A 21,745-nucleotide genomic window follows, 5' to 3' on the forward strand; every position below is an offset into this window, starting at 1 on the left:
CCACCAATCGGTGAGCCACCTGTTAATAGAACTTTGCTGGAGTCAACTGGTGATCCGGGGCAAGTTCAAACATCCATCTGTCTGCTTTGGACACTTGCTCAGTTTTCAGATACAGCTCAGCAAGATGTTAACTTTTCTATAACGCTGGTGGTGCACCAGTGTGAAGAGATGATTAAGTAGAAATAGAGAATAAATAACATTAAATCTATTTAATCTAATTTATTCTCTAACACTTCTTATTCATATCTTTATATCATAGCTTAATTTAGCTAATCTTTCTTTGCAAGGTACACTCCTGTGAACAGCAACCTGTTAGAAACGTTTAGGACTCAGTTTTAGCATTGCCTTGAGAAATCCAGATAAGAACATCTTCATATTATTGTTTGCGTACTTCACAGTGAAAGATATGAACTCAATAGCATTATCTTAAAAAACAGCAAACTTCATGCAGCTAGCAGGAGCCAGGGACTTTTGAAAATCTCAGGAGAGTTTAAATACAGAGGATGGGGGTGCACAGGAGCCAACTGGCTAGCTCAGTCTCTGACTCCCAAACGTGGAAAGACAACAAACCTGAAGGAGTGTGGGCAGCCCCACCCCCCAATCTTGCCACATGAGCACCTTCACATTTCCCCATCCACATCACCACCACCATCACCACACACACACACACACACACACCACCCTATTTTCCAGGCACCATCTTACAGTCCTTGCAGCCCATTCAAGATTCCTCCCCCTGTTGATTATGGGGAAGGGACATTTGCAGGAGATACTGCGGGTATTGGATTGTGATCTCAGAATACATCCCTTCTACACTCCATTGGACCTGACTCTCCACTGCTTGAACCTTGAGTCAAGTACACCTCTGCAAAATGAGTGTAAAATCTTACCAGATCAGAATGGTCATGTTTCACATCCACTTTGCACAGCTGTAAATGGCTACAAAAAGTGTAAGTCAATGAAGAATCACACCCATTGAGTTCAGTGGAATTACTTCTGATTTACACCAGTGTAAGAGAGCAGAATCAGGCTCCCAGCTTCTTTATAGGTTGGGTGAAATGACTACAAGCCTCATTTTCAGAAATGCTGAGCTCCTACTTACATAAACTGGATTTGAAGGAGCTCAAAAATTCTGAATATCAATTTTGAATTAAGTTGAGAACACAAAAAATTGTTACCGTAGCATCTCATGAGTATAAAAGTTCACTTCAAACATAAAAGATTAAAGTGGCTTCTTTCTCGCTATTTTTTTTTAAGACAACTCCAAATAACTTGATGCCTTGCTGGGATAGGTGTAGCAACTTTTTGAGTGTCAGCCAAACATATGATCTTCCAAGGGGATTTTGGAGGTCTATAGATGAAGTTAAGATAGATGAATTTTGCACAACGGTTGTGGACTGCTTTGTGTTGGAAAAGCAGTCTGGCTGGAAGTTTGAACAGAGCTACTCTGCTGAAATTTTAAAAATTGATGCCAGATCTATTTTTGCTTCTCTGTCCATCTTAGCATAGATAGAAACTATGAACACATTTATAACTAAATGTAGACTAGGATAACATATTTTTAATATGCACACACTCATTACTCTCCCATCAAGGAATTAACCCACTTTCTCAGTCCAGATGCTTCTCATCAAATTAGAAGCGAGGGCCTTGGCTGAAATGGGCTTGTGGGACAAGCCCAATGTTCTGACATCATCTCCCTTTCTTTGGTAACTGAATACATTTCACCCTGTAGAAATGTTTTCTAATCAATTTCATTTTTTAAAAAATTTCTGTAGGGTGAAATGTATTCAAATACCAAAAAGAAGGAGATAATGTAAAAACACTGGGCTTGATCTAACGCCCATCGCAGCCAATGGGAATCTTTTAGATAGGAGAGACAAATTAGTCTTCCATTTCCCACTCATGTGCAAAGTCCCATAGTTCTGAATCTCATTATCAATCTGTTGTGCTTTCCAGTCTCCATATTTTTTTCTTTCAATATTTGTATGTATAAGCGATTGTCAAATAAACCAGTACTTTGGTTTTTAGCTTCTGCACCATATATCCCTGCCCTGCCCTGCCTGGAAGATCTGCTCTTGTAAGGAAATACAGTTATCAACAATTTACAAAAATCCTACTCTGACAGGCAGTATATTTTGAGGCTTATCAACCATGACAATGTCTCCATTAATCAAAAAGCAGGGGGGAAAGTAAAAATAAAATATTTTATCTGAATGAGGTGAGCATGAAGGAAGTACTGAAAGAATGTGATATTTTACAGAGAATTTCAGTGCTGCTGAACACAGGGTTTGCTCCAGTGCCCATATAAACGCTATGTTTAAAGCTGTATCTATAATCCCTCATATTGCCCCAATACATCAAACTAGCACAAAATGCCATGGTATGAACAAGTATAGATGGATTTTTACTATTGGGGGTGGTCAATCACAAAGAAAAAATCACCTAAATATCCTTTGATTACAACAATTTAATCTAATTTTTACCTGTAAAGTAATGCAGTATAGTTCCTGACATTTTGCATAAATATGTACACTAACATTTGAAATGTATAATTCATTGTATTATTAAATATGTGTCAGTGCACCGAGAGACTTGGGTAAGCATCTTTTAACATTATTTTTTAAATCTATTTTTTTTAATTTGGTTGAATTAGGACAAATGTTGTTTATTGTACAGGAAGAGGAAGACAAGGAAGAAATTGTTCTCATTTTAAGTGTGGAGGAGTAATATGAATAAAATCATATATGTATCCCAAAGTTACTTTTAAAAATCCTTAAGACTATGACAGGACATACGTACTGAATCCCATAACAGTTGTTTGATGGTGTCATGTGACTTGAAGTAATTAGCTGCCATACTGAAAAAAGGATCTTTTTGTTTACATTTACATTTATTCCCCACTAAGATTACTTTGAAAGCATGGCAAACTGCTGCAAGAACAGTGTGTGATAATTCTGTATCTATTTCCTACAAATCTTCCTTCCTGAAGACTAGCACTCTGTTTTATCATCAGAAAGCAATAGCAAACAATGTTAATGGGGTGGAATTACTTACTGTCACATTATAATTTAATTTATGATTTTGACTCATGAACAAGGCGTGTCAGGTGGGAAACAAAGTCATTGTTCTACATACAGGGTATTTTACTATTATATCATTCCTTAGAGCAGTAATGTTAATCTCACTTTTAAAAAAAGGATACTAAACGGAAGCCCACAAATATTTATCATGTTGTCATTACATAAAAATCTCTCTATAAAACAGTTCTGCCAGTATGCTGAAACCTCTCTGAAGCTTAAACTACCCTAGAACACCTTATTAAAACATAAAAACCCCTCACATTATGAGAATGCATCTTATAGAAAGAGGGACTAGATATACAGAGCAATTTTTTTCTTTTTTCTTTACTCTTCAGAAACATACTTGTCTATTCCATCATCCATCAATCATCCTTTAAGTGATTTTATTCCAATGGACAGGCAATGATAAAAAGCATCCTGGGAGGCTGTGGGAAAATCTAATTAAAAGACCCAAACAAATTGTACAGGACTTTGAGTATATTTTAGTCATTTATTAAATAATGGTATAGGTAAATCACTAACATTCATCATGACTCCAGGGAAAAGCTCTTGGCCACAGCATCTTATTAGTGCTAAGAATCCAAGGAACTTGGCCTATAAAATAAAATCAATATTGTAACCTTAACTGTAAGAGTCAGAAAGACACTGGAAGATTTCTAATTTAACAAGATTACAGATGAGTTTTGAGATAAGACAATTTGGGGGAAAGCTATTCATTTAGAAATATTCATGCCAAGACGTCTCAAGGTTTTTACTCAATATTATTATAATCCATATTTGCAGCAGTTTAGGATTATTTAACAGATGTGGTACATTGGAGGATTTATGGGAAAATCTGAGAAGTGGTTTGAAATGCCAATGAAATAAAATTATTAGAGTTAGGTTGAACAAAATTACAATTTGACAGCATGATGGTTAGAAAACAGCGACAAATGTAAAGGAGATTGTTGGCTCCTTACTGAAAGTTAGTGGGGGATTTTGGTTGGCCTTCTCCCAGTACCAAAAGAAACGGGAAGGGTAGATGAGAAATCAAGATCCTGAGTCTGACAGTCCCCAGGGTTAATGGGGAGGGGCCAACGCTCTAGGGCAGCCCAATTGACAGGGCAAGCAGGCCAATGAGGGACTCAGGAGCCTGGGGTCCCGTCCTCTGCTGGAGCTGCCTGAGCCAGAGCAGGCTGAGCTAAGGAGAGAGCAGCAGGCTGAGCTGAACTGGGAGCAGAGCAGCAGCAGCCAGAGCTAGGGAGACCAGAGGAGCAACGCAGAGAGCAGAGCTGAGCTGGAGACAGAGCACCAGCAGCCAGAGGCAGCCTGGAGCTGGGGGCTGGAGCCAAGTGTGGTGAGAAGATGGGAAGAGTGTGGGAGGACCCTGGACACCGAGGGCTCAGCGCAGGGAGACGCTCCCAGACAAGAGGTCTTGCAGGCCGGACTTGGTGAGGGATTGTAACACCAATGTGAGGGCCAACAATGGGAAGAAGGGTCCTGCCACCTGGAGGTGAGTGGCTACCACCAGAGCAAGTATCTGACCCCTGATATCACTGCAGCACAGCCAGAGCCTGGGAACGAGGCCTGGGATGTGTAACGAACAGACTGTTAACTTTCCTTGCAGTCCAGAGACGACTGGTTGTAGTGTCCCCATGCCCATGCAGTGGGGTTACTTGTTCCTTTAACATTTCCCATTTTTTCCTTAATTTTAATTAGTTGTTGTTTAATCAATTGTATTTGATTTTAACTATATGTAATAATCAGTGGGTCAGGGAAATGGCCTGTGAGAAGAGAGCACCCCTGAGTGGGGACAGGCTAGCCCCTGCCTAAGTGACCACAACAAGACAGTGGGTCAAGCCTCACAGGGATCCTGGGCCCTGTCTTGTCGGGGTTACGAGGACTCTGCCACACTGGAGAGTGGAAGGGAAGCCCTCGAGGTCAGGAAGGCCACAGGGTGAAGAGAGTTGGAGAGAGGACTCAGATCCTTTCACTAGTCAATTCCACCAGGGTAGTGTATAAATCAGGGACATTCCCCACAATCACAGGGCCATTTCCTCACTTACACAAAGAATGAAAGTCATCTGTTCTGTGGAGTAAGCCAAGCGCAAATAAGTATAACTCAGATTTGGTTACTAAATGTAAAAAAAGTAGCCAAGTCAGGCATAAAATATATTTGGACTGAGCCTATACTTCCCCCTCCCACAGGTGTACCATTAATGAAGTAAGAAGAACATGCTATTCAGGAAAATATGAGACTTTTCAGGGGAGGAGGAAAGGGAGCTGAATGCCAATTCTTACAGAAGCTGAAGGTATTCCACATCTCATAGGATCAGGGAGGTGTACCACTGACTTCAGTGGGACTAGACTTTCACCCTTACCTGGTGAAACCCATTTGCATCTGCTGAAAATCTGACACATTTGAGTGAACCCTATTACTTTATTCTGCTCACAGGTGAGTTTAAAGTTAACATACAAATAAACTATAGCATGTTCTCAACTGACTATGGATCATATACTGTGCTTGATGAATATGTGGATCTCTCATTGATGTTAATATGACACTATGTTCTTATACTATTCATTATCTTTTAATTTGTAATTGTCTTTTCAAAGTAACAAGTCTTTGAGAATTGCTTAACCTGTCCTGCTGAGCCCAACTATCAAAACTCAAAAGGTAAGAAACACTTTTCACCCTAATTAAACTATTGCTGAACCTACTGCCAGCAACTGCAATTATGTTTACAAGAGACATTCCTTATAAAACTTACACTAAGGAAGCCCGAAGCAAATCAAATCCCAAATTACTTTAATACTGGATTAAATGCCATACAAGGAATGTTGATACTGAAAAATTAGGTGTATTGCTTGGATATTAAACATTATCTATTTCTGCTTTTCTAAGCCCATAGAGAAGTAGGTCAGAAACTGGTTTATAGTTTCTTGCACAAAACTTCTATGCCAGTGCTATTATCACCATGATGCCAGTTTTCAGCATGATGGCTGCCAACACACTCAGAAAGGTCAACTGCAATTAAGAACTTTGATTTAAAATACATTTCAAAGTTTATTCATGATGAAAAGGACTTCTTACCTTAAGACTGTTGAGGTTAAGGAAATGAATAGTGTTCTTTCAGTGTCAGTGTCTGACTTTGTTGCACACAATATACTTAAAAGTAACACAGAAAATCAAGATATATGCATAAGAAATACATACATTTATTAAAGAGCACTTTGAGCTATTAAAAAGGAAATACAAAATTGGATCTAAACAAAATTCACTAGCAGGATATAAATCAGCATAAAAACATTCCTTGACATACAAAGATTTTAGGAATTTAGACTGAACTGAAGACACAGAAACATTTAACAGATATTCATCAAGTTTAACCTTATAAGATGAATGCATCTGTCAGATGGAGACTATGTATTTCTAAAGCATATGCTTTATCCTTCTGTAGGTGCACCAGGTGTTGGAAGTATTCTTGAACTCTGTCCAGTATAGGCCACCAAGCAACCTAGGTGATCTGTTATAGTTCTCAGTTCCTGGACAGCATTAATTACTTCCTCTTTCAATTCCCTAACTTCAGAAATTAAAATGTCAATTTTAGATAGTCCATGAGAAGAGGGCCCAAGAAGGAAAGTGCCATCAGGAAGGGGTCCAATGGGGAAGGAGTGTCCAGTGGATGGGGAAAAAGCAAGAGGGGACAAGTGTCCAGAAGAGAGATATCCAACAAAGGGGGCCTGGGCCTGAGAAGAGGAGCATCCAAGAGCTGCTGGGCAGTCAACCGGTGAAGAGAGTCCAGCTGTTTCTGTTTTAATGGTATGTTGGCATCTTGATTCTTGACTGTTGGTGGATGTGGGTGAAGTGTGAGAGAGTGAACATGATGAAGAAACTGTAAAATTAAAATTTATTTCATTGTACATTGACTTTCAGTATTTTTAACATCTGACTTCTACAGAATTCCACATAAAATTCTAATTGTATTGCTTAGTTATGATATGTATAATTTATAAATGTAGGTTATATGTATTTACTTTAAACAATGTTGTAATACTGTGATAAAAATAGATTTAAAGTATGACTTTAATTGATTTTTTTGCTATTCTATTAATATACTTTACTTTCAAAATGTAGTCATACATGTACATGTAATGTACTCTTCTTAAGTTATTCCTGTCTGATTTCATTTAAAAAAAATACTCAGTTACTTACCAGACAATGAATCAAGGGTTTCCCCACCAGTTCTTTGTTTATCTTAAAAAAAGAAAAATGAACTGGGGTCTTCTTAAGCCATGCCACTTCCCCTGTATAACGACGGGTGACAGCCTGTTTGTCATGTTTTTAAAAATTCTCTTTTCCCAATGTAAGGGGAGTTTTCCACATAAAATTGTATTTGTTAAGAATTTCACAAAAATTTGCTATTGCATTTATGCATCAATTTCACTGAAATTTTATTCCTGCATCACAGAAAATTGGAGTTTTGTCTTAACGCAAACAGACATTCCGAGTTCATCAAGGTTAGCCAGACAGAAGATGAATAATTGTTAGATTTTACAGTGTGCAGCCATGTTATTTTAAAACAAATATACATTTCCGATTGGTATATGTGCACTTAGGCTTGATTCAAAGTCCACTAAAGTCAATGAGAGACAATCAACTGATGAGTAGTAATTTGCAAAAATTCATATCCAATATGGACTTGGTATTTCACATACCTTAAAGGTTATATTTCAAAAGGTAATATGAAAAATAGTTAGGTCTTGTAAAGGAGTCTTAATCCATAAATCTCTAATATTTCATACAGGAAAGTGAGTATTATTATAATCTTATAGATGGGGAAAGCAAGGCACAGAACACTTATGCGACTTTCCCAAGGTCACACAACAGAAATAGAACCTTGAACTCCTTAACTTCAATACAGAGTCTGATACATTGGACTATGTTACTTCTTAATGGATAACAACTTATGCTTCTTATGACTGATGACCTCATATTAGAAAAGAACTTTGCAGTCACAACTGCATCCCAATTATTTTGGAAATCTACTGCAGCATTTCAAAGTGGTGTATTTGTTTTGGAAAGATCACATGAAGAGTACTGTACCTCATATTTTGTATGTCAAAGCAAATGTAACACTAATTATATGATCTTCCTACAATAGTTAACTGTACAGTATGTATTTTTTCAAAAGAAGACAAAGCTGTCAGGTCCATAAAAATAATTAAGAAATCATTTCCTTTTTTAAAGGAAATTTTTCAGAATCCGTTCCCCACACTCCTGTGGTAGGACATATTTCTCTAGCATTCCCAAACATTCCTAAGACAACTGAAGTATACCACCAAAACAGCACAATGATTGCACAATGAGAAATAATGATAGGCTTGCTCTTTCATAAATGTTTATAATCTGGCTTCATCAAATATAAAAAGGAAACTAATTTTGAAATCTAACTTTGGTTAAAGAAAATGACTACATTTTTGCACAACAAATCCACAGTCTCTATTTACATTTTGGAGCAATTGTCTGATGGCAAGGAAAAAGCTATGTTTAGAACAATGGCATGTACAATAATGCTTTCAACGTAAAAAATTAAATATGAAATGACTGGCTATTGTTCTGAACAACCCAGAGTCTCTTTGATTTGATTTTTGTTTGTTTTGGTTTAGCTTACTTATTTCTGTTCTCCCTTATATTTCCCTACATTTCACTCTTTTGGAATATTCTTGAAAATACAAACATCTTTAATATCATATCGAAGTCTCTTCAGAAATAGTGTGAGGAAAGTAGTTGATAATAGTAGTTTGCTTATACAGAAAGCTCCATAACTGTAAAAGTAGAAGCTTTGATGTTTTATTGATAACAAGTGCAGTGTGGGATGATGAGTTTGGTAGTAGTTTGGTGAAATCTTACTTTTTTTACTTGTTTCCCCCTCACAGTTTCACAGCCAGTACACATCCTAACCAAGCTGTAAATCCTCATATTCCGCTCCCACTTCATGATGCATGCTTACACGTTACAGAACTTGGGCAAAGAGTGAGGATTATAATGGAGTCATTTGCACTGTGACCTTTGTCCATGTCCAACTGCCTCATAGTATGCATCTTGCATGTAGAATTAGAAAAAGTCATCCAAACTTCTGCACACCAAACATGACTGACAACACACTAAGTGTTCACACACTGTATTTATATGGTACACACTTCAAAGGGAGTTGGGCAGCTCACTCCCCTTAACACTTTAAATAAAATACTTAAGGTAGGAACTCCAGACTTGGTTCAGCACTAAGGTTTTGTCACCACTGCCTCCTCCAAACCCTTAGTGTTATCACCTTGTGGCTGCTCTGCAAACAGTAACACAGCAAGATAGAAATATTTTATGTTAAAGAGATCAACCACCTCAGTTTCTGGAATCCACTATTGTCTTGGAGGAGGGCTTAAAGAAGATCACTGCTGGCTTAACTGCTTCCCACAGGAAGCGTCAAACACTGAAAATGTCTCATAAATAAGTACACAGAAAATTGGGTCCATTTCAGGACACAAGTTATAGAATTGAGTCCATGAAGTTTGAAATAGTGTAGGTGACACCCCCTTTAAAGTGAAGTCAATAATGCTGTGATCTACATTTTACCTCTGAGTGTTTCTACTTTTGATCTTGTAGAAAAAGTTAAAATTACATTAAAATGAAAGAAAGGCTACTTACCTGCATATGTAGTATCTCTGCATATTCACACTTGTAGGATGTGGACACTTCATGAATGTAGGATTCACCTTTCTGGTGCTGATGAGCTTCAGGAACCTTCTAGAAAAGCAGTGCCTGTTGGGACTCTCTGAGCATCCCCTAATGACACTGGATGTTCAAAGCTGTTTAAAAATCACCATGTGATTCTCCAACTTCCTTGTTTTTTTCCACTAAACCCCAGAATCTTATGAGAATAGAATTTCTTGGAAGACAGGAAAGGGTTCCTTCTTCCTTTATAATGGCACTGAGTCCTTTGGCACAAAACCCTCTCTGAGCTCTGTCTTCTCTTTCCTCTGCCTTTGACCATAAAGGTGAGTAGAATCACCACAAATCCCAGGCCCTGAATGGAGCTCCAGGCTTGGTATAGATAGGTGAGAGGCTTGGAATGAGGACCTCAGGAGCACTGAGCAATCTGCCCTGGGCACAAACGCCAGTTCCTGCTGGGAGCAGTTGCCATCAGAGGCAGTACCACTCACCAACTTATGTTATGTCTACACACCAAAGAAAAAACCCGCAGCTGGCCAGTGCCAGCCAACTCGGGCTCGCAGGGCTCGGGGTGTGGGGCTGTTTTGTTGCTGTGTAGACTGCCAGGCTTGGGCTGCAGTGGGACCATTTCACCCTACAGGGTCCTAGAGCTCGGACTCCAGCCCGAGCCTGGAAGCCTACCACACAATGAAATAGCCCCGCAGCCCAAGCCAGGGCTGGCTGGCACAGGCCAGATGTGGGTTTTTCTTTACTGTGCAAACATACTCTTAGATGAAAGACAAAGTCTTCTCAGTTCTAGGATAGCCTTAGAACCAGACATGGTACAATCCCCTGACCTGAAGCCAAAAACAGGCCAGGCACAAGAGGCTTCTGCTTCCCCACTTTAGAGGGCTTCAAAACAGAGGCCCACTTTGCTGCAGAGGACTACATTCTTCAAGTGCGAATATGCAGGGCTACTCTGAAGAGGAATACTAGAGCATTTTCCCTAGTCATGTGGTCAATTTATGTACAGAATGAAAAAAAGATGTTTGGGATACAATAATGTCTCTCAGAAACAGTGGTAACAAAAGACGGTCATGGCAAAACAGAAGTAACAATGACCTACTCTGTCCCTGCCCAGGAATGAGGGCCTGTCCTCAAGACAGATCAGAGGTCTGTCTCATAAGGCCTCTGTTAAAGGAAATCTCAAAGTGTGCCAGTCCTTTTGGACCTGTGGTGTAAAGACGTGACATGGCAAAAATCAATCCCATGAATGGTTCTCCATGAGGAAATGTGAATACAGCTCTGAAAAGGCAAAGTGGCATGAGATATACCGTTCAAGTCTAATCTTTCTTTTTGAGGGTCCTTGGGATTGGATTAGGTAGAGTACCGTGGAACTGAAACGTGAGACAGTCCAGGAATCTAACTACACAAAAGTATAGAAATGAAGTAAAAGTTCTTTGTGAAACTATCCAAAACAGTCTTAACAACAGTAAAACTACTAATGCTACTAAAAACTCTGACTAATAACTCAGGGAAGTCTAGTAAAAAAATCAAACCAAAATTCTATGCACAGAGCAAAGGTCTCTACATCTGCAGTTACCTGTGGAAAGAAAGGAACTGTGGGGGCTGGAGACTATACAGGTCAAATCCAAAATCTGGTGCTGCAGAGTAGAGGCTTATGCAGTCCAACAGGCACGGCATTTCTAGAAAGTTCTTGAGGCTCACTGTGCCGCAGAAGACTGCATTCTTCAAATGGGAATATACAGGGCTACTTTGAAGAGAAACAGACCATTTTCCCTAGTCATGTGGTCAATTTATGTATAGAATGAAAAAAAGGCATGCAGGATACAATAATGTCTCTCAAATACAGCAGTAACAAAAGGCAGTCATGGTAAAGCAGCAGTAACAAAATAAAGCTACTAACATAGGGCTGTGCGTCCTTTTTGAGACTACAAAATAGGTCTATTGCCCTTGCTGTCATCAGTTTGGGTACGCAAAGTCACAGGTTAAATACATACATTGCCTATGTGTTCATTTTTTTTAAATTCAGCAGTAAATGCTGAAAATAAGAAAAAACCCTACACTAATGACTGGATGGGCAGGGGAGGGAATAGCAACAAAACCAAAACAGAACACAGAAAAAAACCAAAACATTGCTCTCTAGAAACCAATCTGAAAAAGAGAAATCAACCCCTAATTAACAAAAAGCAGAAAATATGACACTCAAAGATGAGAACAATACAAGAATTCCTCCCATCCCAATGGCAGACAATAAAAATACAGTTTAAATAAAATTAAATGGGGCAGGGAGGGACAATTAAAATAAAGAGAGACAACAAAAAAATGCAAAGGGGAAATGCAACTAAATTAATTACTTAACATGCACCACCACCACCACAATACCTCCAATACCCACTCACCACCCCCACACACACAGGAAAAATTCTAAACGCAAAAAACCCCACCCCAAAATAAAAATAAATAAATAAATAAATAAATAAAAGCACACCAAACAGCCAGTCAGAAATGGAGAGGTTGGAATTGACTGATGAGCAAAGGACTGAGGTAGCAGGAGCTAAATATTAGGAAGGGGGAGCTAAAGAAGGAATTACATGTCTGGCTCTTTATTCTGACTTTACAAGCTGTGCTACACAGTGCATGGATGTGTCTGAAGAACTGCATGGGGCTGACAAGCATCAAGCACAGAATCCTTTGAACAATATGATGATTAAAACAACTACAATGCATATACTGGGAATATCATAACACATTACAGGTGTGAGGGAATTCTATCTTGGCATTAATGCAAAGACCAAGGTGACAACAGTTAACAAATGTTAAATTCGCTCCATGGTCAGTTATTTCCCTCTCTAACAAAATACTGTAATTGGGATCTAGTACCCTGACAAAATATTGCAACACACATCAGAATACAGACAAAGACACCAATGCTACATCAGGATTCGTTAACATGGACCCTGAGCTCAAACAGAATTCCACAGAAGATATTGGGACTGTGCCCAGGTACAAGGGTCTTCTTTAATGCAGAATCCCAGTGCAGAAACTGAGCCTTAGTAACTTAATATTGGCTCAACCAAAGTGTGGCGACACTTTAGTTTTACTCAGCTAAAAACGAAAGATAATGTTCAAATCCTGTTGGAATGGAGTTATTATCTTTCATAGAGTGTACATAATATCAGGTAGGTTTTCAAAGAATACTTCTTGTGTAATACATGTTTTAATAACAATCATACAATTGACTATGTGGAAAAATGATGATTATGTGATTGTTCATGCTACTTGACTTAGGGGTTTTTTTAAAGATACATTTGTTTAGAAACACACTCAAAAAAATTGTTGTGAAGAACAGCTAAGATTTATTCCCTCCCCCTTTTTAAGTGTCATTGCATTGCAATTATGCAAACGAAGAGTGGAAAATCTATATTTCTGATGTATGTTTGAACACTTTGGCCTAAAATGGTCCTCATGCTACTCACCTTGATCTCTTTCATGCCATGTCCGACTCCCAGCAGCTGGTGAATTTGGAGAGGGGTAAAAGTCTCCGGTTGGGCTTGGTTCCATATTTTCATCTATGGAGATAGTTTTGGGTCTCTTGCTATTGAAATAACAAAGGTGTTGGTATTAAGACTTATGTGCAGTTAGCATTGGTACTGCAGAGGCTATAAGGATTTAAACAATTTTTTCAACACAGAGAGCAATTAAAAGAAACATCATGAAAACAAATGTTAAGGCTGACCCCTAACATAGGTCACACAGGTGTGTGCACTGTATATAGATATTTACATTATATAGTTGGCATGTGTGCATAATACACAAAAAAACCCGCTGTGGGGAGAATTTTCAATCTCTGCATGTTCTAAGTCTGGCAGCATTTAAGACCGTGGCCAAACGTCCAAAACCTGCAACCTGCTCTAAAAGGGTAATGTCACTAAAATGTTAAATTCTCTGTATAATTCATTTCAGGCAAAGAAAAGCAATGGAAGAGTGTTTCTGCACCCCAGATAAGGTCAGCCAGGTAAGACTTCAATAGCTCAGAATATGCTAGTAGAAGGAAAGCTTACTTTACTCACTCCACCAGATCAGAGTACCAAGTTACTATTCAAAGAGGCCTGCCCTGAAGCACAGTCTTTTCATTTTTGGTTAGTTTAATTTAAAATGAAAGGTCTGCATTTCAAACTCCGTCATTCAAAGAGATTTACTTCACTTCAATCTAGTAGGAGAAAGGCAAGTTTCTTCTTATCAACGCCTTCTGAAACTTCTCAGAATAAGCAAATTTCCAAAGGAAGATGGGGAACCAGGCATGAAGGTTTAACAATATTTTGACAATACCATGAAATAATTATGACAATACCATGAGGATGAATTTATATTTGATTTAAAAGGTGAAATGTAAGGCTGAAAAGATAATGGAGTTAAACTCAGAAATGTACACTAAGACCCCACAATAACCAGACTGAGACATTGTTAATAATAACCTTGTTAGTAATTATTTCAAAAACTGTGATGCTCTCTGCCCCTCCTAAGACCATGTGAATGGTGCTTGAGAGAGTCAGAATCCATAGAGGTGGAGAGGAGTAGGCCAGAGTTGGCTGAAGCAGGAATTCAGTGGCCCCATTTATCATCCCTTGACTAGCCTCGCAGAAATTTCCCAGGAAAGATAATACAACTCTTGCCTATATCACATTCCACCAATTCTGCTTCTGCACTAGGGAACTCCCTCCACTTAAGAGGAGGTTCTGGGGGAAGCCACAGCCAGAACCAGGCCCTGGCTCCCTCTAGAGCAGGGATCAGCAACCTTTGGCACATGGTCCATCAGGGAAATCTGCTGGCAGGCCGGAATGGTTTGTTTACCTGCAGAATCTGCAGGTTCAGCCCATCGCAGATTCCACTGGCTGCAGTTCGCCTTTCCAGGCCAACGTGGGCTGCGGAAAGCAGCGTGGGCCAAGGGATGTGGCCATGTGCCAAAAGTTGGCGATCCCTGCTCTAGAGTCCTGTGAAGGATGGAGACCTATCCCATGGCCTAGTCCACTGGAGACAATCCTTCTCCTGTCATAACAACCTGGGAAGAACTCTAAGAGGAAACACTCAAATAGTTATAATTAACCTTTCTGTGCTCCTTCAGGAGATCGAGATCCGACTTCCGGTGCTTCATGTCCCCAATATTAAATTTACATATAATGTGGCTGATTTTTCTTTTTCCCCCCCTTCCCTATTCTATGCCTGACCCAGGATGCTAACGAGCCTTCTACCAGGGGCAATTATGAGTCACCACCTTCTCACCAGCTAGTGAAAGTTCTGGAGCAATCAGGTTTTTCTCACAGAATAGTATTAGATTGTTTTCTAAAATCCAGAGAAATCTGACTGGCAGATTAGGAGATCATTTACCTATTTACCAATAGGAGCAGCGAAAGGTGAGTCTTAGCATCCTTTCAAAAGGATGCAAAACATGAGAAAAGGCAGCAGTGTTAAATAAAAACAAAACTGTGCTTCTCCACAGAGCTACAACTGTTCTGCCTAGTCAGTCAGTAGTGTTAAATGCACCCCTTCTTCTTGCAAATGTAAAATCTCTGTGTGCGTATAACTGAGCAGTTTTAGAACACATTGCTTTTCGCTAATAGACCACTAGAATGTGGCTTCCTCTATTAGACTACTAGAAAGTGGTTTCGAAAACTACAGTGAAGTGGTATCATTTGTAACACTAGTCCCATTTACAGGAAGATATTCTTACACCATGAGTTTATTATCCACATATAATTTATAAAAAATATACAAACTCAAATTTACAAAAGCAACAAGAGCTCATGCAATCTCACACTTTCTTTACAATATTATTGAATTGCTTTTCCCACATCATGAACCCTGACTTCACATAGCCAAATAAGCAATGTTTTTGCCAAACACTAATATTTACTCTTTTAAGAATATATTTACCTGATTGGTGGAGAGGACAGTGACCTTTGTAGATTTACACCCGAATTCATATCATGGTAGTATGGCTGGCTCGGAAGCTCTCCAATCGGGAAGTTCACTCCAGTTCCCTGGGTAATAGGCGCTGAAGAATACATTATTAAGAAGAGTCAAAACTAATCTCTAGATTTTTGACCATCCTTTCTATTTTAACATTTAAAAAATCTTGACATTATAAAATTTGTAACTAGTTTTCTGCCTATTGAAGAAATCAAGTACAGTCAAGTTCTGTTAATTTTTACATACCTTAAAAACAAATGAACTGCTCCCTCTACCTCCTCCCCAGAAAATCTCTGAACATATATGCAGGTTTATTACTGTATATTATTGTTTTATCATAGATAATGTGGAAATTATGAATGGGAAAAAGTGAGAAAGATGGAGATACAAAACTGAGCATGTTGTAAAAGCGTGTGAACATCGCCGATTGCCTATTCATGCCAGAAATAGTCTTATATGGAGAGAGCTTTGCACTGGTAAATTTGCTTTCACCTATGATGCAGATATTGTTTTTGTGTACACACATATACTGTTATCTTTACCTTTGTGTACTGTCTGTGCATTGAGTATTTTAACTTCAAAAATAATTGAACACTGTATAACTTATCTGAAGGTTTGAATTTTTCTAACAATTACAGCATACTTTTGTTGTGGCTTGAGGTTAAACAAACACATGGGAAGAAGTCCCACAGAAACCACATACTTTTAAATTTATTATTAGAAGGGCATTATGAGTAACACTGAGAAGCAGAGGATTTGGCAACAACATAATCTTGTTTTTTTTAGATATGACCAAATGATTAAAAGTCTGTGTGTGTGAGTTGCTCAGGCAACACATCTTATGAGCATGTGAAACCTGTATTTCACATATGCAAATCCCCAATTTTGGAAAGAACATTCAGTGTTGCACACGCATAACTTGGATGGGCATAAAAAGTGCACGTGCCTTAATACGCGGGGCCTAAAGTGCACTCAGATACACACGTGTAACTCTTATTTAAATAACCATTGATGTCAGTGGGAGTTATGCACACAATTTGGCCTCAAAACTCAGTGCTAAGATAAATAACGAGCAGTTTTATTGAATATATTCCATGCACACATTATATCACATCAGTCTTTTGGTGGGGTACTTAAACTGACTTCATACGAGTTAGTCTTGATTTACAGAGCTGTGAGATCAGAATCAGATCTTTAGCTTTGCTGAACTAATTAAAACTTGCAGGGTGTCCTGTACTAGCATGAACTAGCGCTAGTGTAAATTTGCAGCAGACAGTTTTGGGGAGGTTCCTGGAACATTCAACCACTGCAGTTTTAGTTATAAACTCCATATTCATCACTGTTGTTGTTTCTAAACGAGTTCTGAATTCATATTTTTGTTCACTCCTTTCAAAATGAAGTCTTAAACAGAAAGAAATGAACAGAATTTACATTAAATACAAGAAGGAAGTATACCAAAAATAGGAGTAAATAAAAACAATATCTGGACTATAGATTATTCTTATACCATATTAAGATTTTCTATGAATTTGTATATGTGTTACAGAGAGGGAGACTACCAAGGTCTACATTTAATTAATTATACTCCCTATTCTTGCTATGATGTAACTGTCCTTTAAGATCATGAGACTGGAACAAAGTAAATGAAAGGAGACATCTGATGGTTTAGCAGAATTCCAAAGATGTACAGAGGATAGAACGACGGGGAAAGGTTGCAAGTGCATGAAAGAACTTGTTTCATCATCTGTAGTAATTTTATTGACATCACTTCATTGAGCCATGCACAGCAAATGGATTTAAGTTCTTAATAAGATGTTTGATTCAGAATTTGAAAAAAAAAAGAAAGCCTTTTACCTGTTTCATTATAAATGTATGCAAGATGCACTGTGACATCATGCACAAGGTTAAAAGCATTTTCTTCTTGTCTTAGGGCCCAAAGCAAACTCCACTACAGTCAAGGGAGAGCCTTCAATTGACTTCAGTGGACTATGTATTAGGCTTTTTGCATGTGTTAAATCATTAAATACAATGTGTTAACTTACTTCTGGACACTCTCACAAGTTCTGAAACATTGAAGACTCCAGATTTTACAAAACTATCCTCAAGGTACCCTGGAAAAGATCATAATATTGTTGTCAACTAACTTTTTTAGAAATACAAAAATATATACACCATCTAATAGCAGAATCAACAAAGAAAAGTCCAAAAATTAGACCAAAACATGATGACAGCAGTTCACAGGATGGGATGAGACTGTTGTGTGCAAATTTAGATTCCATACAAGAGATTCCTCAACATATCGATGAAAATTAACAACCAATATACTGAAATTATAGTTAGTCAACTGAGAAAAGTATATAACAACCTCCTTTCATTGTTCTTTTCTATTTGACTGACAGTATCAAAATAAGAAGAGATTGGAACACTTTCTGTTGGATCAGGCAATTTGGTAATGAGAGATTAAACTCTCTCTCTCTGCTGGGTAAGTTTCTGGTTTGGAATCTAGGCCAAGATGGCAGTGACTACAAATTACCATCTTAGGACCTGATTCTTCCCCTTTGAAGTTAATGTGAGTTTTGCGATTGACTCAAATGGTAGCAGGGCCTTTTAGATATTCAGTGGCCAAAGTGAAATCTGTTGGGTTTGTTAGGTATTTATCTACAGGCTGAGTGGTTAACATGTTGACTACAATCCTTGCAGTTGTATGTTTGAACCTTCCTTGATTTCACACTGAAAAGTCACCTCTAGTAAACCCAGTTACAAAATAAGTACCTGATCCATCAGGTTAGGGCAATCAAAGGTGGTCAGATTAGATGCTGGCCACATAACCCCCTTGTGTAATGCTGACTATGAAATTGACATGCCTTACTCCCTTAGACTGATGAGCCATTGGCATGGAGGAACTTTGACTTCTGCGAGCTCTGAAAGACAGCTGAAGTCTATTCTGGCTCACATAAGGGCAACCAAATTGTTAAGCAATGCATGTGTAAAGAGTGCACTTCACGGGGCAAGCTGAGAAGAGCTAACACATCCAACTGAGCTCAAACTGTATTATGTAGGCCTACTGTCTTTGCTACACTATTTGTTACACCTACTAGCCAGGGTGAAAAAGAGCAAATAGTCACACTTTAAAGGAAATGAATTTCAAATGGTAAAAGTTACATAGACTAATCAATCTCAAACTTCAGAGCTGAAGACCCATTGTCAGTTGAGTGTCATTGCAATACACAGCCTCACAGCAAGCATGTCCTGACACTGTCATGATGTTTCAATCCTCAGGTTACATCAATATACATCACTGCATCTCTTGATTGCCATATGTGATGAAATAGCTCTGTAGGTCTTTCCTTCTCTCCAAGCTACTTCCTTCTACCCCCACTCCCCTTTTTCTCTTTTGACAGCTTCTCTCTTTTTCTCTGCTCCTTCTCTGCTTCTCCCACTCCTATTTTTCTCATCACTAGGGCCCTACCAAATTCACGGCCATGAAAAATGCATCACGGACCGTGAAATCTGGCCTTTTGTGTGCTTTTACCCGATACTATACAGATTTACAGGGGGAGACCAGTGTTTCTTAAACTGGGGATCCTGACCCAAAAGGGAATTGCGGGGTGGGGTCACAAGGTTATTGTAGGGCAGGTCACAGTATTACCACTCTTACTTCTACACTGCTTTCAGGGCTGCGTGGCCGGAGAGTGGCAGCTGTTGGCCAGGCGCCCAGCTCTGAAGGCAGCAGTGCAGAAATAAGGGTGGCAATACTATACCATGCCATTCTTTCTTCTGTGCTGCTGCTGGTGGCAGCTCTGCCTTCAGAGCTGGGCTCCTGGCCAGCAGCTGCTGCTCTCCAGCTGCCCAGCTCTGAAGGCAGCACCACTGTCAGCAGCAGTGTAGAAGTAAGGATAAAAGGTACTGCAACACCCCTCCAATAACCTTCCGATCCCTCCACAACTTCTTTTTGGTCAGGACCCCTACTGATACAACACCATGAAATTTCAGATTTAAATAGCTGAAATAATGAAATGTATTATTTTAAAAATCCTATGACTGTGAAATTGACCAAAATGGACCGTGAATTTGGTAGGGCACGACTCATCATTGATTGCTTAGAAGAGGAGGCATTCTCGCTTTCATCTTCTTCCCTCCCCCTACCCCCTTTGGTTTCTCTTGGAAGGAAACGAGGGAGTATCTTGTCAAATCTTTAATTCCCCCTGTGACAGGGAGTAAATAATTTCCCTTCTTCCCCCACTTTCCTTTTTAATAGCACAATGGGCAACTTGGACAAAGGGTACATGAATTGTTCCAACATTTGCCATCTTTCCCTCCCTGGCCTCTCTTTCCTCTTCCTGTTTCCTTTCTCCTTAGAAAGAAAGTGTCAAGTGAATTGAGGAAGAGAAAGAAGGTCTAACAAAAGTAAGAGAAACATCCTTGTTTGTTTCTCCCTAAAAAGAAAGTTGATTGGCAACACGCTAAACTCAAGTTAAGAAAACAGAAGACAATCTTTTTATCCCTAAAAGGGCAAGACTGCAGTCCAGCCCTACAAAGTTGGTCAGGAGGATAAGGGGAAGTATACACTCTCCCACTCCCTGCCCAGCCTCCTCACATCTCCGTTGCAAGCAAAGAGGGACAGAAAGCAGTGTTGCCAAAATTTGTATTTCCATTGTAATATGATTTTGGACTTCTTGCAATGACGTGACAAGCTTTAGTTATCATGCTATCAAGTCAAGAGATCATGAGTTCTGGGTCCTGGATCTTCCACTGACTCATGTTAATATTTTTCTTCCCTTCACAGCCTTTATTATGAGCCAATGTCTCCCTGGAACGTAGGGGTGTGACTAATACTCACTCATATAATGCAAAAGATCATTTCAGGCACAGCTGGGGAAAAAACCCAACTCTCATCCACTTTGCCACAGTCTTTCAAAAGGAACGTGGCAACTTAGATTTGCTTCTGTAACCCACAGTAACATAGTGTGACTTTGTCTCACGTTTCAGCAGTTCAACCATATGAGGTTTATGACTCTGCTAATGCTCTGCTAAGGACTTGTCTTCACTGCAGTGTAGATGAAGGTACAACTCAAGTGTCCCTAACCTGACTCCCTGGCACACACAAAAATCTCTAGCTCCAGTGCTGCTTTAAATTCAAGCCTAGGCAGCCTGTCACGATGTGTAGGTTGAAGTCTGAGTGCTGCTGACACTCAAGTTATGAACACAGTGGGGACTCAGCTACTCTCAGCTGCGAATCCAAACATTCTGTGCGGCTGAGGAGCTGTTTTGCAGTGTGGGTGCTCTAACTCAAGCAAGGCTAACTTGAGCGGAGTTAACTTGAGCAAACACTGCAATAAAGACAAACCCTAAGGTAGCTGGTTCTTTAGCTGCCACATCACCAACTCACTACCATGCTTTGCACTACATTTTAAGCAACATGCACTGAGCAGAGTGGGTGAAGAGAGAGCACGGAATAGGCAGTCTTGACTCCACACATCCCAATACACTGACTCAGCACAAAGGGAAGGTGGAAGGGAGTAATCTGCTATGGGTAAGGGGCAATAGCACATTATTTCCCTTTGCAAGTGAGCCAGGAGCAGAGAAGGAACTGTGACTCAGGGGCACAGAGACTCACCACTCTTTACAGAGAGTTGTCCATAAAGGCACAAATCAAGCCCGTATATTGCAAAGTGACAACCCAGCTATCTCCAACCCTGGCTAGTAAGCTTAAACCCTCAGCAAGTTGAAAATAATTACACATACATACTTTGCCTGACACTAAATAAACTGAAACAAAACATGCAGATTTTAACTCCCTGAAGCAACTTAAAAAACAGACTGAAATTTCTCTATTTAATAAGACATAAAATATTGTAAAAAACTTGGCAGTGAAACAAAACCATACTAAATATTTGATTTTACAGGCACTGTGCTACATTAGGTTTTATACTTCATTCTAGCATTATGTTCAAGCATGCAAGGTGGATTCCAATGCCTCTGAGTA

The 21,745-nt window shown here is 39.2% G+C and overlaps 1 protein-coding gene across 5 annotated transcripts in view; it reads right to left on the reverse strand.

Moving 5' to 3' along the window:
- The window catches only part of NFIB (nuclear factor I B), a 221,627-nt gene that overhangs the window by 56,551 nt on the left and 143,331 nt on the right, over positions 1 to 21,745 (reverse strand). For all 5 annotated transcript variants that reach the window (XM_030567059.1, XM_030567058.1, XM_030567060.1 and 2 more), the window contains exons 4-6: positions 17,802 to 17,870; positions 15,724 to 15,844; positions 13,269 to 13,387 (exon numbers count right to left, since the gene is read on the reverse strand). In XM_030567059.1, the coding sequence (XP_030422919.1) occupies positions 13,269 to 13,387; positions 15,724 to 15,844; positions 17,802 to 17,870 (309 nt within the window). The remainder of the gene's footprint in view (positions 1 to 13,268; positions 13,388 to 15,723; positions 15,845 to 17,801; positions 17,871 to 21,745) is intronic.

The sequence above is a fragment of the Gopherus evgoodei genome, chromosome 6 (genome assembly GCF_007399415.2).
Source record: "Gopherus evgoodei ecotype Sinaloan lineage chromosome 6, rGopEvg1_v1.p, whole genome shotgun sequence".
Lineage (NCBI taxonomy): Eukaryota > Metazoa > Chordata > Testudines > Testudinidae > Gopherus > Gopherus evgoodei.